At 39.3% G+C, this 15,665-nt stretch overlaps 1 protein-coding gene across 1 annotated transcript in view; it reads right to left on the bottom strand.

Annotated features, from left to right (window-relative positions):
- Positions 1–6,325: 6,325 nt before the first annotated feature.
- The window catches only part of spegb (striated muscle enriched protein kinase b), a 43,948-nt gene continuing 34,608 nt past the window's right edge, over positions 6,326–15,665 (bottom strand). The window contains exons 35-41 of the mRNA XM_088003192.1: positions 15,045–15,209; positions 14,217–14,943; positions 13,017–13,256; positions 12,042–12,265; positions 10,850–10,925; positions 10,100–10,249; positions 6,326–10,026 (exon numbers count right to left, since the gene is read on the bottom strand). Of these exons, the coding sequence (XP_087859318.1) occupies positions 9,771–10,026; positions 10,100–10,249; positions 10,850–10,925; positions 12,042–12,265; positions 13,017–13,256; positions 14,217–14,943; positions 15,045–15,209 (1,838 nt within the window). The 3' untranslated portion in view covers positions 6,326–9,770. The remainder of the gene's footprint in view (positions 10,027–10,099; positions 10,250–10,849; positions 10,926–12,041; positions 12,266–13,016; positions 13,257–14,216; positions 14,944–15,044; positions 15,210–15,665) is intronic.

The raw sequence follows: 15,665 nt of genomic DNA, 5'->3' as shown, positions 1-15,665 counted from the left end.
TCATACTCTGTTTGCCAACATCCCAAACACAAGTAAGAACAGCTACTGGCATGCAGCAGAAAACATCCCATCAACCGCCATCCGAGTGATGAGAGCCAGTGTTTACAAAAGGAAGAAAAAAAATCTAACAAATTAGGTGAAGCGTGATGGCCGCTCAGAGCTGTCAGGCAAGGCTTTAGTGCCCCAATCACACCAGACCGAATCCTGCCGGCTGTTTAGGATGTGAGGGAAACAGGGCGAGTTGTATGGAAGAGCATTAGTGCCACTGAAGAAAAATTTTGACTTTAATTCAAGAAAAAAGTCAATCTAGATAAAGGTCAAAATTCTGAGAAGTCAGAATTCTGAGTTTAATTTTTTTTAAATAGTTAAATTTGAGGGGAAAAAGTCAGAATTCAGAGATTAAAGATAGAATTTTGAGAAAAATGTCAGAATTAAGTAAATTTGAGGGGGGGAAAAAAATCAAAATTCTAAGTCAGAATTTAATTTGAATTCCTAAAAATAGTTAATTTTGAGATGAAATAAAGCCAGAATTCAAAGATTAAAGAGAGTTTTGAGGGAAAAAAAGTCTGAAATTTGCGAAAAATAGATTATAAAAATGTCTCTATGAAGAAATAAGTCAGAAGGATGAGAATAAAGTCAGTTGTCTAAGGTTAAAATTCAAAGAAAAAAGTCAGAATTCTGAGAAAAATAAAATAAAATTCTGAGTTGAAGGTCAGAATTTTGAGAAGGAAAAATAAAAGCAGATTTTTTTTTTCCTCAGCCGCCCTTAATTCTCTCCTATAGCTCAGTTTCTCTACAAATGAATGCAAACTTTTATTGGGATTTATTGCTTATTCACGTTTTATTTGTTGGGCCTCTTCTCCATATTCTGACCTACTTTCAGAAGATATTCGCCTGGCTGACTGCTTCCCTCAGCTCAGGGTTAAAGTGGCCTCATTATGGTCGGGGCCAGCGTGTCGGGACATACCTCTGGTGTTCCTGAGATGAAACAAATTAATGAGCTGCTGCCTGTGAAGGAACCCGGCTGCTGGAAGCACGCAGCTCTAAGCTGGTGTAAAAAACATCACGATGCCCAGAGTAAGCTTGTGTCTCAGATAACACTGATGAGCCTAAAATAGGCTGCCGGCAGCTCCTGAAACTGGTGAACGATCACATTCTATTAAAGGAAAGTGGACATGATATACAAACATATACACATGCACTGCAGGCACTTAGCTTAAACAGTTTGTAGTTGTTTTTTAAATGTGATTCTAGAAGTTACACATCTTTGTCCTCTCTAGCAGCTCCTGTTCAAAGTTTGTCTTGTTCGTTTTGATCAAACGATCAGCTGCATTTACCATCAGCATTTGGGTTAATTACCCTGATGTAAGAGGAAAAAATGGTTGTTATTCTTTCACTATATTATTAATTTATAAATATCAGTTTCAAACAAAATACTTTATTAGCAAGCTAAATATTTAGCAAGTTGAATATTTAGCTCCAAAATATTTACTTTGGGCTTTTGTTTTGGTAGTACACTTCCAGTTAGACAGCAAATTTGCATATTAATTAAATAATTAGTTCTGAGCTAAATATTTAGTTTGTGTAGTAAATATTAAGACAGGGAGCCATTTCCAGTCTGTTTACCTTTAGAGACGTACACTGATGAGGCATATCATTATGACCAGCAACAACAGGACATAAAGCAGGTCATGTGCAGGTTTCAGATCAAACCCTTCAACGACTGGAATGAAACTCACTCGTAAACATCACTTAAATAACAGCAAAATACCTGCAGGATTCCTTAATGAAGTTTGCAGAGAACGTTTCAAGTCAAAATGGAGAACTGGATCAGGACGCGTCAACCAGGAACACTTTCAGGGTTTCCTCCAGAAAACCTGCGGAGCCCCAGTGGTGAGGTCACTGAGGTCATCCATCAGCGGCCCGCTGAGGTATGGGTTAAAAAATGTCACGTTACAAAAAGTCGGAGAAGCACAATCAGGCATCACTTTCCAAAAAGAAAAACTTCCCTTTAGCAGCAAGACTTTCCACCAATTATTTACATTGGCTAAAAGTAAACCAAGTAAGCTTAAGAACCATCTCATACTGAGGATCCATGTGGCTACAATGGACAGGAACGACTTCCCTTTAACAGGAAGAAACCTCCAACAGAACCAGGAGCTGGCTCTGAATAAAAGGCCATTTGTCACTGTGGGGATCTGAAAGGACAGAGCAGAGAGGAAGAGCTGCTCCAGGAGTATTTCTACAGGACAGAGTCATCTAATGGCTTTATCTATCAGGTGGTCAGTTTAACTGCGATTTTAACCGCTGAAGGGAGAGAAAACAAACAGCTGGGTTTGTTAAGAGCTACTGGCTGACCAGTAGCTCTTAGACTGAGCTACTGGTCAGCCAGTAGCTCAGTCTAAGAGAGAAACTGTAAAAAATACTGAAAGACAGAAGATCATCTCTAGAAAGAAAACATGGAGTTGATTCCAGCTGAAAACCAGTAAATAATAGATGGTGGATTAAACTGAACATTACCTCCAATTTCTGACATGCAGCTCCAGTAGATCTCTCCGTTGTCCAGAAGAAATGAAATCGCAAAAGGCCGCATGTTGTTTCAGTGTAAAAAATATTTTTTTTACATGTTTAAATTCTTGAACGTAAATAAAATGTTTCAGTTACTGAATTATTAATGTAAGGACCCTGTTTTTGAAATATTTCAATTCAATTTCAAATATTAAGTAGATACAATAAGTTAAAAAGTTATGTATGATTAAATGTAAGACCTTATTTCCAACTAACAAATGATAATATTCATTGAGAAGAGAATTATGTTAATATGTTAACATGGCCACATTCAGTTAACACTAATATGTAGTTATGTTATGATATGTACTAAGCTTAAACTGAATGATTTCCTGCAACCTCTAAACTGTATTTGCCTAATTCTTGGCAGCCATCTTTCTTTCACATCACAACTGACTTTCAACCATGAACTTCAGATTCCAACATGCTAGTTACAACTTTACCTCACCATGTCAAACAACCACAACAACTGCCGCTTCAAACAGCACAAAACAAAACAAACAAACAAAAAAAAACAGAGACAGAAGGATTTTCAACAGCAGAGTCCTAATCAAACCAAACCAGAACAGCGTAAGCCTTCAACAGCACTAGCATCAGTGTTAGCCTAGCATCGAACCCGCAGCAGCTCCTACCCTGAGAGGTCTTCTGGACCCGCCATTGAACAGTTGCTTGACCTAACCTACCTTTGCCGGGTCGGGCGGATCCCCAAATAGCTTGAAGCAATCCTCAGCTTGATTGAAGATCAACCTAGGTATCCATTATCGATCTGCTGCTAATTCCAGGTGCCATTTTATCCCCTCACATATTTCAGAGAAGTCAGCAGCCAAACAAACCGCCGCAGAAAAGCCATGGTCGGTCGGTCAGTCGGTCCTCTTCTGCTGCTCTGTTTAAACACAAAAAAATGACTTCACCAACTACATCAGGGAAAAACAAACTTCGAATAAGGTCTCCGAAATATAAGGTCTCCGATTTCAGACAAGGCGCTGTTCCCGCGGCTTACTCGCCGTCACTAGCCCATCCTCAGCCGGTCAAGTACAAGGCGCCAAGCTAGCAGGCCGCGTCAATACAGAGGCAATTACAGTCCGCAAAAGCTTTGAGTTATTTAGGCTGGGCGTCTTGGGAGATCAGAAAAGATCATTTTTAATCCGGGTTCCAGAATGGATGAATATCAGACCGCCACGCGTAAGCTGCGTCTTTTTTTACGCTCTCGTTGAAACTGCGCCATATTTGAAGTACACTTTGGGACTGGGATAGACCACGTGTCAGTCTCATACCTTATTTGGAAATGGGACAACGGGCTCTACGCGGGTGCGGCGCTGACGTCACATCCGCAAGAGCGAAATCCGACTTCCGTGTTTCTGGTTTGAGTAACCATGACAGCTAGACATATCAGGATATGCTACCGTTGTCAAAGTCAAGCAAGCATAAATGAACTACTTCCTTCTCCCTCGCTATTTTTTTTTCTTTTTCAATGGTTTTTCTACGTTGGGGCGGTGGTGACGTCATCAGCCGAAACTAATGACGGTATTAACGGGACAAACGGAGCACTAAAAAGGCAGCCCACTTTGGTTTGTTTTGGAGCAAGATGGGGGGATCGTGACCTCTGGATGACCTAAAAATTATTTTTTAATATCTCAGAAACCAGACCTGCACATCTGGAGCACTAACCACTCAGGTTATATGCTGGAATTTTTCACATGGGTTTCAGCTTCACACAGCTCCAAAATTTGATCAAATAAGTAACAAAAATCCAGTTCTTATATATCCCACATCCACCCCCCCAAAAAATAGCTAATTTGATGCATTTCTTTCAATACGACAAATGTGCAAAATCCTTTTTAACTTTTGCACTGCCATTTTTACAAAACGTCTAACTACTTTGTTTATTGTTGAGCAGGTAAAATTAGATTTTAAATATTTTTTGTTTGTACCAATGTCTGCATCTGATTCTTGAACGACACATGCTGCCTGCCGCTAACGTCACTAAAAATAGCGTTGAAACCCGATCTGAGTCTGCACTTCCTCCAGTTAATGACACTAAGAACTGAAACATGGTTTTACTAAATAAGACATAAGTTTCTGTCTCTGGATGTTTGACGTCTTCTGTAATTAAGAGGGAAGAAGGTTTCAGATGCCTTTCAGTTGAGATATTTTCCATTCATTATTGGCCGCACAACGCGGCTTATTTTCCACGTGTCTCTAAATCATCCTTACATGGACTTTAAGTAGGTAGCAGAAAAGCAAGAAGCAAAGTTCTGCTGCCACAATCCTCACACGTTCCCGGCCGACGCTCTCAGTGACCGATAATGAGCTTACAGCATTTCCGGGAGGCAGCGGCTGCCTCGCACCATAACGGGCTATTTTAGCCGACGCTAGACTGCCAAGCGGCCCCGATGACCCGCTCTCTGCCACCTGACATTGTTTAAACCTGAACGAGTTCAACCTAAAAGACGGAAACCCGGTGTCTTATAACGTTAAAGTTTAATATGATGAGATGTTTTGCTAAAATGAGTTTTGGCTAATCACCTCTGGACGGCGGCCATGTTTGGGACTCTTCTCAGCTGAACCACACTGCCATCTTGTGACTAAATCCTGCTTTACTGTTTGTGTTTTTTACAGAGTGAACATTTCATTAACCTTTCAAACAGAGATGGATATCACAGCGTGTCACTGAAGACAGGAGATAAAAGAGGAGGAACTTTCTATCAAAAACTTGTAAAGTTTGAGATTGCTCTCTGAAATTTTCTAGAAAAACTTAAAACATTTCTGAGCTCCAAAAGTCAAAAATTTATGAGAAAAATTCAATAAATTATAGATCAATATCAGAAATTTCAAGGAATTAGTTGACATTTTCCACAGTTTTCTGAGCTACTAAAGTTGAACATTTGTGAGAAAAAACTCTGACATTTTGAGATGGGAAAATCAATAAAAAATTTAATTACAAAAAGAAATTTCAAGATTAATTAATTTTCTAAAAAAATTTGGAATTTTCCAAAATCTAAACTGTTCAACTTTTGGAAGTTTCCTGAATTTAAAAATTTTATACTTTTGAAATTCAGAAATTTCAAATGTTAAGATTAATCTCAGAAATTTTCCAGAAAAATGTGAAAATGTGGACATTTCTGAGTTTTAAAAGTGTAAAATTGCAAGAAATAATGCAGTTTCTTTTTTCACAGAAGTTTTTTCTAGAAAATTTCTGAGTTTCAAAAGTCAAAAATGTATAAGAATGAACTATAAACATTTCTGAGATTAATCTGTTATTTTCTGAGTTTATTCTCGCACACTTTCAACTTTTGGAATTTCTGAGTTTTCTCTAGAAAATTTCTAATTAGTCACAACTTTTCTAGAGAAAACTTATAAATTTCAGGTCAAAAAATGTTTTACTTTTTGAAATTTTCTGACTTTCACAAGTCAAAATTTTCAGGCTTTTCAAATTCAGAAATTTTCATGTTTTTTCCAGAAAACCTTTTAGATTAATCTCCAAATTACTGAGTTTTTTGGCACAAAATTAGTGTTTTTTTCTATCTACAAAAGTCCTATTACACCATTGTATGTATGTATGGTACCAGGTTATAGCAAAACCTTCTGCACATTAAAGCTCCTCCCTGTGTTTATTTTAGTTGTAAGTTTTTAATATCCTGGTGTTTATATGGAAATGTGGATCTTTCAGATCAATTTGAAAAGTTCCAATCAATTTATTGTCATGTAGTGTGCAGCACCTAGCATAGCATTTACCCAAACAAAATGCCACCACAAATTCTTATATTTAGTCATGTTTCCTTTATTTTTCATAACTGTAACACCTGTCATGCCATTTCCATGCCAGACTCAGAAGATTTCACAAATAAAAAGCTGAAGCTGTAGTAACAAACACAGTCGCTCAAGAAATTAACAATTTTAGCCAAAACACACACACAAAGCGCTCACATTAAAAATAAACAAGTCATCCAGTAAACTACATTATTTTTACCCTCTGGGTCTAAACGTCATCACGAGGCACTGCAACAAAATAACTTCTGATTATTCTACAAAATGTGGCGAAACCCTGTCACTTCATTTAGTCATCGAGGAATTGTACAACAATTGTCATACTGCACAACACTTTTTTGCACTTGCATGCCCATGTTTTCATTCAGGTTGAAGTTTTCTGCATAGAAAAATGACTGCAATGCAAACAGAAAAGGGGTAGAATCAGTGGGCCAAACCAAACAGAATAAATAAACCTGTGAAAAGATTTCACAGAAAAATCAGCAGCATTCGTCAGTTTGTAAACATATAAATATATAACTGGTGACTTCTTGAAATGATAGTTATTTTCCTTAAGTTACTTTAAAATGTGCTTCCATATAAAAATGTTATATACGCTGCTTTTAAAATCAAACGTGACCAGATAGAAAGGAAAGATACAGTGAACCCTGCAGAGTGACCAGAGCCAACAGCTAAAATCTGCAATAACTTTAAAAAACCTGCCTATTGTAATAGTTCAAACACAAAACATACCTTAATATTAATTAATACACACAGTGGGAACAAGCTAACATTCACAGTCTTCCTTATTTCCTGTCTTGGGGTTTCAGCCAATCAGTGCCAAGGAAAGAAAATGGCGCTCCCAGATTGGTTGCTTTGTAAACACCAGCCAATAGCTTCTCAAGTTGCATTACTTTATGGAAAAAAAGTAAATTATCAAATATTCCCACAAATACTGAATCACAGAGAGGCGGGGTTCACTGTACATACAACTAAACCAGCTGAACCGTTTATTTATGAATAAATGACTAGAATCTGTAACTGTCGATGTGCTGAAACTGAGCATGTTTGAGTGTCTGATTTTGACATTCAGTCTACAGTTTACAGTATGTTGTAAATAATTAGCTATGCCAAAGACTTGTGCCTTTCAGAAACAATATTGTACAAAAAGAAAATTACAAAATCAGCATTAGCTAAAACAAGAACCTTTCTAACCTTTACATGCTAGTTGCTGCTCTTTAGGGGTATTTAGTGGTTTATAAAGTGATTCAGATGAAATTCTTGAACACTCTGCAACTCACTGTGAGAACTTTAATCCAGTTATTCATTTACTTTATTTCTTTAGTCCTGCTCAAATAACAGTTAGCTGGAGCCAGTTCCAGCAAAACGTGTAGTAAAAAATTATATTTAGCTTTAAAAAAAAAGTGCTATTACCTCTGGATTAAATACATTACACTTATCCTACTGGAAGTGTTTGGGTGAACTGGGTGAACAGGTGGTTAGCTTTCTTTGTAAGCCCTGTAGGTTGTAGAATGGGAAACAGCTAGCTAAAGGGTTAGCTACAGAACAGCAGAAAACTGTGAAGGAAGAAAATGTTTTTTGTTTCATGGGGAATAATGCTAACAAAAATGCTAGTTGGCGTGAGACATTAAGCAAATAATATAACACACTGACTTTCTTTTTGATTCTTCGAGCTGATGTTAGCACAACAGCACAGCTACTGACTGCAGCAAGTTTGAAAGGTAGAACATTGAGTGTCAGCATTGCAGCACTGCTAGCCTAGATGATCTCTTTAATAATTCTAACTTGTAAAAATAGAAAGGACAGAATTTTTTAAAAGTTTGACTGAATCTAACTATCATGTTGTAACTGTAGTGTAGCTAGCTGCTACTGGAAGCTAAAAAAACTAGCATTTAAAAACTCTTGTGAGCCTTTGCTTCAATGAAAGCAAAAACTTTCAGGACTTTTTATGTTATAAGTATTAGCACTGCAGCATAGGTAGGTGTGACAGGAAGTTAGAAAAGTTCCCATATTTTTTTCCAATATGGGAACTTCAGGCAGTTACCTTTCTGAATACTAAATTAGTTCATATTGTTGTTGTTTAAGACCTTAGGAGTCACTAACTAATAGCTAAATATGATTGAGACTATGACAATGAATATGCTAACATTTGTGCAGAAATGTGTTGTTTTTTAGTTGTATGCTAAAGGTTGCTGTCATCCGTACCTGCCAGCAGAGAAACACTTCTGCTGTTGATATCCCTGCTGGAAGAAAAGTTTTATATGGAAGAGTGAAGGTAGTAACCGTATCACAACATTTAAAAAAGTTACAGTCGTCGCTTTTTCCTGTGTATGATGAGCAGATATTCAGATTCCTTCCTTGTAGCCCTTGTATGGAAGCCATTGATGTGACTTCTGAACTGAAGACATTAAACGAAAAAATCAAAACGGGAAGTAGTTCATTCTTGAACTGCTACATTCCTGACCTTCACTGAGCTGCTACAGCGATATCGGCGCATGTGTAGCACAGCTGAGACGTTCGAGAACAGCGTTAACCACACCGCAGTTAACCTGGGAAGCAGAAGCAGGCACAACATAAACTAAACTGTCTTCATTTCTTCACCTAAATTAGGGCTGGACAATAAATCAATAACAATATATATCGCAATAGACGTGATCGATATCAATAGAGAGAATGCTCAGTAATTTCACTGAACTCTGATCTAGAACCGCACGGCATTCTGGGGGATGTAGGTGGAGCAAAGACTTTAGCCCTTCAACCTCTCCTGATTAGCTAAACAAAGCTGGTGGAATCAACTAACTCTCTCTCTCTGGTTGCTTAGTAATGACCTGCTGGGTAAGAAGCAGTTTCAAGCCCCCCCACCCCCACGTTGGTTACCTAGCAACAGCCTGCTGGGTAACTTGGCCAGCAGCAGTTTCAAGTCCCCCCCCCCCCTCTTACCACATCGGTTACCTAGCAACACGCCACCAGTTTGGGAGTATTTAAAACAAAAATAATAACATTGATAATTATCAATGTTGACTGATATGAAACGCCTATATTGTGATATGTTTTTCAGCCATATTGTCCAGCCCTAATCTAAATAAGGATTTTGTTGAAAGATATGTGTTCCTCAATTTGGAGGAGAGCGTTTTATTTACACTGACTAATTACATCGTTAAGCATGAGGCTCCAGTAACACGTTTCTCTCACCATCGTAAACTTAGTGGTACGAAAAGAAGGATTCAATTCAAAACGGATGTAAAAGTTGCAAACTTTGAGGTATAGTTTGAAGACAGCGTCCTCCTCTTCCGTATGACGATGTTCATCCCGCTTCCTTCAGGTTTTCCCAGAGTTCCCTTAGCGGTGAAGGAAGTTCCTCAGCTTCCTGCTGGGAACCAGGAAGTGGTGCGCAGCGCAGAGCGTCCTGCCAGCGGATGTTTGGAAGCCTGTTTTCATTGAGTCACAGGTGTGGAGGCTGACACGGGCACAGTCGGCGCGGAAGGGCTGGTGGGCGTTTGTGGCGAACTTGAGTAGGACCGCAGTAGGACCTTGTGCTTGGTGGCAACCTCCTGCCGCCGCCGCTGCTGGTCGGCCAGGAACTCCTTGAGACGCGTGGTTGTAAAGGTGAGCGTCTGCCTGCGGAGCCGCATCAGGTAGGCATCTTGAAGCCAGGAGTTACTGAAGCAGTCCTTGATGGACGGACGGGCCCTGGTGAAGAAATAACGTGTAAAAATTCACTGGGTTAGCTTTCTGAAGCTAGCTAATGTAGCGTTCCTCTTACCAGGGGTAGCTACAGAGGATCTTTTTCAGGAACAAGGAGGCACTTTGGGACACATTCTGGTAGAGTTTAGAGAGGTCAAACTTGGCGGCCAGGATCTTGGCTTCAGTCTCCTGAGGATCATTTTCCATGAAAGGCGACCTGCCACTCAACCTGGAAAACCAAGATCAACGACACGGATCGCTGAGGCCACATCATGCGACACAAATCTGATGTTTTTGGCAACGTCCGACTTTTTAACAGCAGTCTGACCGACCCAGTTCAGACTTTTTCACCTTAAAAAAATCTGAATTGTGCCGCTTCCATATTTGGTAATAACAGCATAGCATAGTGTAGCACAATATAATATAGTATATTATAGTATAGTATTCAAAATATTAAATATTGGCAATTACAAATATAACCATAAGCAATGCTAAATCTAAAAAATATATATATATAAGTATTATAAGTAAGTGAAATATGATTTTAATATAAAATAACAAGAATGTACATGGAGATATGTTATTTTAAAACTAAATCTATAAATGAGACCAGAGTAATCTTAGGTTAAATCAGAAAAATAAAAAATTTGGATTTCAGAATAAAATTGTAACTGAGTATCATGACCTGCTGTGTGAACAAAGTCTGAGTCTGTTCACTACTTCAGCATTCATAAGGCTGGAAATCAAAACAACCGTTTTTAATCATGTGAGGGATGCATTTCTATTTAAACAGGGTGTGCCAGGAGGAAGCTGTGAAATTGTTACTTACATGATGAAAGTCAACACACCGACGCTCCAGATGTCAGCCGGAGGACCCACAACGTCTCCCTTCAACATCTCCGGAGCTGAGGGAGAAGAAACAGAAATAAACCGATTCAATTCGCCGAAACCTACAAACAGACAAACAGCTTTTATTCTTAATAATTCTACTCTAAGCTGATTGTACCTGTTTAGACTGTTTTTCTCACTTTTATTCACTATTTAATAATTATTACCTTTGCTTAGCAGTAATGCTGCGTCATTCCTTCTGATTTTAGTTCAGAAGCTAACGGCTGGTTAACCACAGGCCGGATTCGGTCTGTGGGCCTCCAGTTTGACCCCTGGACAAACTGGACAAAAGATTTCTGCAGCAATCTTTTGTCCTTTACTCCTTGTTTTGTCATAAACTTTTCCTTTCCACGCTTGCTAAGCTAACTGTGCTAGGTTAAGGAGCAAAGCAGCTTGATCAATTTTAATGGCTTGTATTTTATAATCTGGTCTTAGACCGGCTTTGTTTTATTATTTTTAACATTTCACAAACCACCTCTTCTTTTTTCATACTTTTCACCCAAGAGACAGTTTTTAATGTTTGTTTCATTGTCTTAATGGTTTTCTGAAGGTACTTCAAAGATCTTAATTTTGATTCTTGATTAATGGTTTATTATTAGAATTAGTTCCAATCGATTAACTAATAACACCTGCTTAGACTTCCTTTTGGTCTTGTAGTTTGGCCAGCAGCCAGTAGAGGGCGCTGCTGGCCATCCTTAAGCTGAGCCAGCTGATACAGAAATAAATATGGCAGCCAATTCCAGAATAGGAAGAGATGCGGTCCAAAAAGTTTGATACAAAATGCACTTTATGCAGTTTTGTTTAGAAATATAAACACTTAAAAAAACCAATTTAAGTTTCACTCATCCAGCTGAACGATGGAGCTGCGTCAACTTTATCAACCAAACATTACTGATTTTCCATGAAGTGATGCTACGGATGTGATGATCGAAATGATCAATTAATCATTTGCATCCCTAATTCAACTCTTTTTTGTTTCTTTCTAGTGGAGAAACTGTAAAACCTAAACAAGGAAAGACCAACAAATGATCCGGGGTAAAAATCTCTTCCCTTTAGAACCTAAAGCCAGTCTGACAATAGTAACTCAAGAAATCTCCACTGAACTGCAGAGAAAGTGTGGATTTTCCTCTTACACATGTACTCCAGCGTTCCAATGGGAGGGCTGAACTGCTTGAGGAACAGAGGGTTGTACGTCTGAGCGCTGCCAAAGTCGATGATCTTGATGAGGTTCATGTGCGTCACGATGATGTTGTCCGGCTTGATGTCCAGGTGCAGAATGCGGCGCGCGTGGAGGTAGTCCAGACCCTGGAGGATCTGCACGATGTACGTCACCACGTCATCCTCAGAGTAACGGAACCTGGAGGGAACCACAGGACGTTTCAACCATCCCCCCAGCAGCGGAGTGAAACTCACTTAGTAAGAGCTTCATATCCTCCAGGGCTATAGTGAAATGTTTTGATAAAGTTACCTATTAAACTGTTAAAGAGTTGCAGCTTTAGCTGGACTGAGTTTGTGTGACCCCCAAAAGCAGTTTGGGAATGATAGAATCTTTTATTTTTAAATCGGGATGAAATTATTACCAACATCATTTTCTCATAATGGAAAAACTTACTTACAACAAAATAACCAACCTTTCATAATAAGTAGAACCACATTTATCCAGAGATTTTGACTGACTTTGTGCACCAAAATCCATTTTTATTTAATTTACTGAATTTGGCTAAATATAACAAGCATTTTAAAAGAAAGTGGTCCAAATTCTGTTCTTATAAATGAGAATACATTTGTTATATAAAGCCCAAAAGAATTTGAAAACAAGTTGCCTTTCTTTAAATATAGCAAACCTGAAAATTCCTATTTATGTTTATGAGCTACAATGAATAACTTCCCTTTTCTACAAAAAACAAAAACATTTTACTGCTTTATTTGTCTTGATTTTAATTTTTGTTCTTTTTTTTTGGCCCACGTGACAAAAAGTTTCGACACCCTGCTCTAGAGTGTAAAGGGCCACATAAACAGCTGTGAAGGGCCGGATTCGGCCCGTGGGCCTCCAGTTTGACCCCTGTGCTTTAGGAAAGGTCAGGCTCGCTGAGGATTCGGTTCTGGACCTTTCTATGAGGCTGTAGAGCAGCTCCCTCCCGCTGCAGTACTCAGAGATGAGCACCAGGTAGCGCGGCGTGACGTAGGCCTCGTGCAGCGCCATGATCCTGTCGTGGTGGAGAGATTTGAGGATGTCGTACTCCTGGAGCACCGCCTGCTTGGTGTCGGCCTCGTAGGGAACGATCTTCGCCATGAAGAGGTTTCCTGTGGCGTTCTCACGACACTCCCGGATCACACCGAACCGGCCTCTGAGGGAGGGAAACAGCAGCACGTGTTCACACCGGGAAGTACTTTGGTCCAAAAGTGGATTTTTATAGTTTCGTTTGGTGCTTAGGCCTGATGCAATAAACAATAAATAATCAACAGCTGGAAAAATTAAAACAAACTCAATCGTTTTTATTTGCATTATTTATCACTTCTCTCTGGATGATAAAAGTCTTTGATCTGGTGTTTTGGTCTCAACTAGACATTTTAAAGAGACTTTATAATTAATCTTTTGGAATATGTTTCTTCTGAAATTACATTGATGGCTGATTATTTCCATTTTAAAAAGAACCTTAAAAAAATCTATAATAGAGATTACATTTTTTAAATTTATATTTCAAGACTGTTATTGTTTGTTTATGTATCTTCGTTTGAATTTAGTTTTGATTCGGCGGCTTTTGGTATTTTGTTATGTCTTTTTTGTAATATTTGTAAAGGAATAACAGTCTCTGCTACTGTACAACTAATGGGGACCTGAAACAAATAATTCATTTTATTTTAGATATTTTAAATTTCTGACAGTTCCAGTGCTAAATGTTCATTAGAATTTAAAGCTTACTGAACGTTGAGAGATTATTATTATTATTACATTACTGGAAAGTGGTCTCTGGAAACAGCATGCAGACTCTGAACACATACATGCTTCATGTGACTCATTGCACTTTAACATGGAAAAATGTCACCAGTGAAATAACCAACCAGTACAATTTTCATTGATAATAAGGACTTAATGACAAGTCTCTAAATCTTGCTGAAGTTACTTGTAAGTTAGTTTTCTTTTGTTTCAAGTGTATTAAGATATTTGCTCCAAAACTACTTGGGAAAATGTTTTGTTTTTGCAGTGCAAAAATAAATTTTGGATGTAATTGTGAGTTGGTAAACGACTCCCACTCCTAGAATACCGTTATTTAAACAGGAAGGATTGATAATGTTGGCTACCCCACCTTGCTTTCTCGTCCATGAAGGTGTAAGGTTTCTGGGGAACGCCTTGGCGTAAAGATCCCTCCCCAGCCTTGCCCAGCGGCGTCCTGCGTCCAGACGGGGTGAGGCGTCCAGACGGGGTGACCCGTCCACTTGGAGTACCGCGACTGTCCCCTCCCTGCAGAACCGGCGTCAGGCTCTGCACTATCACAACGGGAGGGGAAAGTGCGAGCGGAGTGACGGAGGGCGCTGTCGTCGCTGGGGTGGGAGCAACTAGAGAAGGCGGCGTAGAGCGGGCTGTTGCTGCGGGAACATACATTGGCACAGAGGAAATCGGCTTCCCGATTGGAGGAGCAGACGTTGGTACCGGAGAAGGTGGCTTGTTGGTCGTTGAGGGGAATGCAAGAACAGGACTCTGGGGTTTGGGTGGAACAACAGGAGGAGGCGTCAGCTTCACCTGAGGTTTGCTGACGCTGATGCTGATGGAGGTCTTGGCTTTCGGGGGTGTGACTGGCGCTTGGTCAGCTGAGGTGGGCTCAGTTCCTGCAGGATGGCCAACAGCTGGCTTAATGGCTACAGGGGAGGGAGATTTAGCCACTGAAGAGGCAGGAGTTGTGGTCACAGTAGTGGATTTACTGGGAGCTGGTTTAATGGGAGGCACTTTCATGGACGACATCATGACCACAGGGGGCGCTGGACTTGTGGCGGGAACGGTCTTCACAACCACAGAAGAACTGGACTTGGCCGGTTCTAATGAAGACAAGTTACAATGTAGACTGTGACTTTGTACAGAAACACATTTAATCTTCTAAAAGTAAAAACATTTCCATAAATAATAAGAGACACCGTACCAGTGGGATCCAGAGTCACAACCTCTGACAGGTTGCTGTAGGGACCCTGACCGGCTTTGTTGACACAAGCCACTCTGAACCTGAAGGAGCCCCCTGCTGGCAGGTCAGTGACATTGTAGTAACAGTCTGCCACTCCGGTTGCAACTATCAGCCAGTTGCTTTCACCTGAAACAAGGAGGCAAGGCACTATTTAAATAACTTTAAAATAGTTCAAGCATATTTTTGTTACCATAATTAATAAAGATGGAGTTGTATGTATTGATATAACTAAACCTACCCAGGGTTGGTTGATTTTTCTTTGCATTTAAATTTGAAATCCTTTTGGTTGGAGCTGTTTTATAGTTTAAGATTCCATTAATCAGTAACGTTGTTGAAAATATCTCTTGAAAAATCTGGAAAAGGTTAAAAGACATGCAGTGGCGCTAATCTGCTAATAATATGCTAATAGTGTTTAGCACTTTAGCATTTTGTCAACACTGAAAACATTTAGCACACTTAACTTCCCCTAAATGTTATTTTCCAGATAAAGTCCAAAGCACTAACTTATTTGCCTATTTTGTAAACTTTCAGTTGAATAAAGTTTGACATCTGTTTTTAGTGACTGTTAGTAGTTCTTATTCA

Source organism: Poecilia mexicana, unplaced genomic scaffold (assembly GCF_051168715.1).
Source record: "Poecilia mexicana isolate PSO_F unplaced genomic scaffold, ASM5116871v1 scaffold_2, whole genome shotgun sequence".
Classification (NCBI taxonomy): domain Eukaryota; kingdom Metazoa; phylum Chordata; class Actinopteri; order Cyprinodontiformes; family Poeciliidae; genus Poecilia; species Poecilia mexicana.
This window is presented reverse-complemented; position numbering and strand designations above follow the sequence as displayed.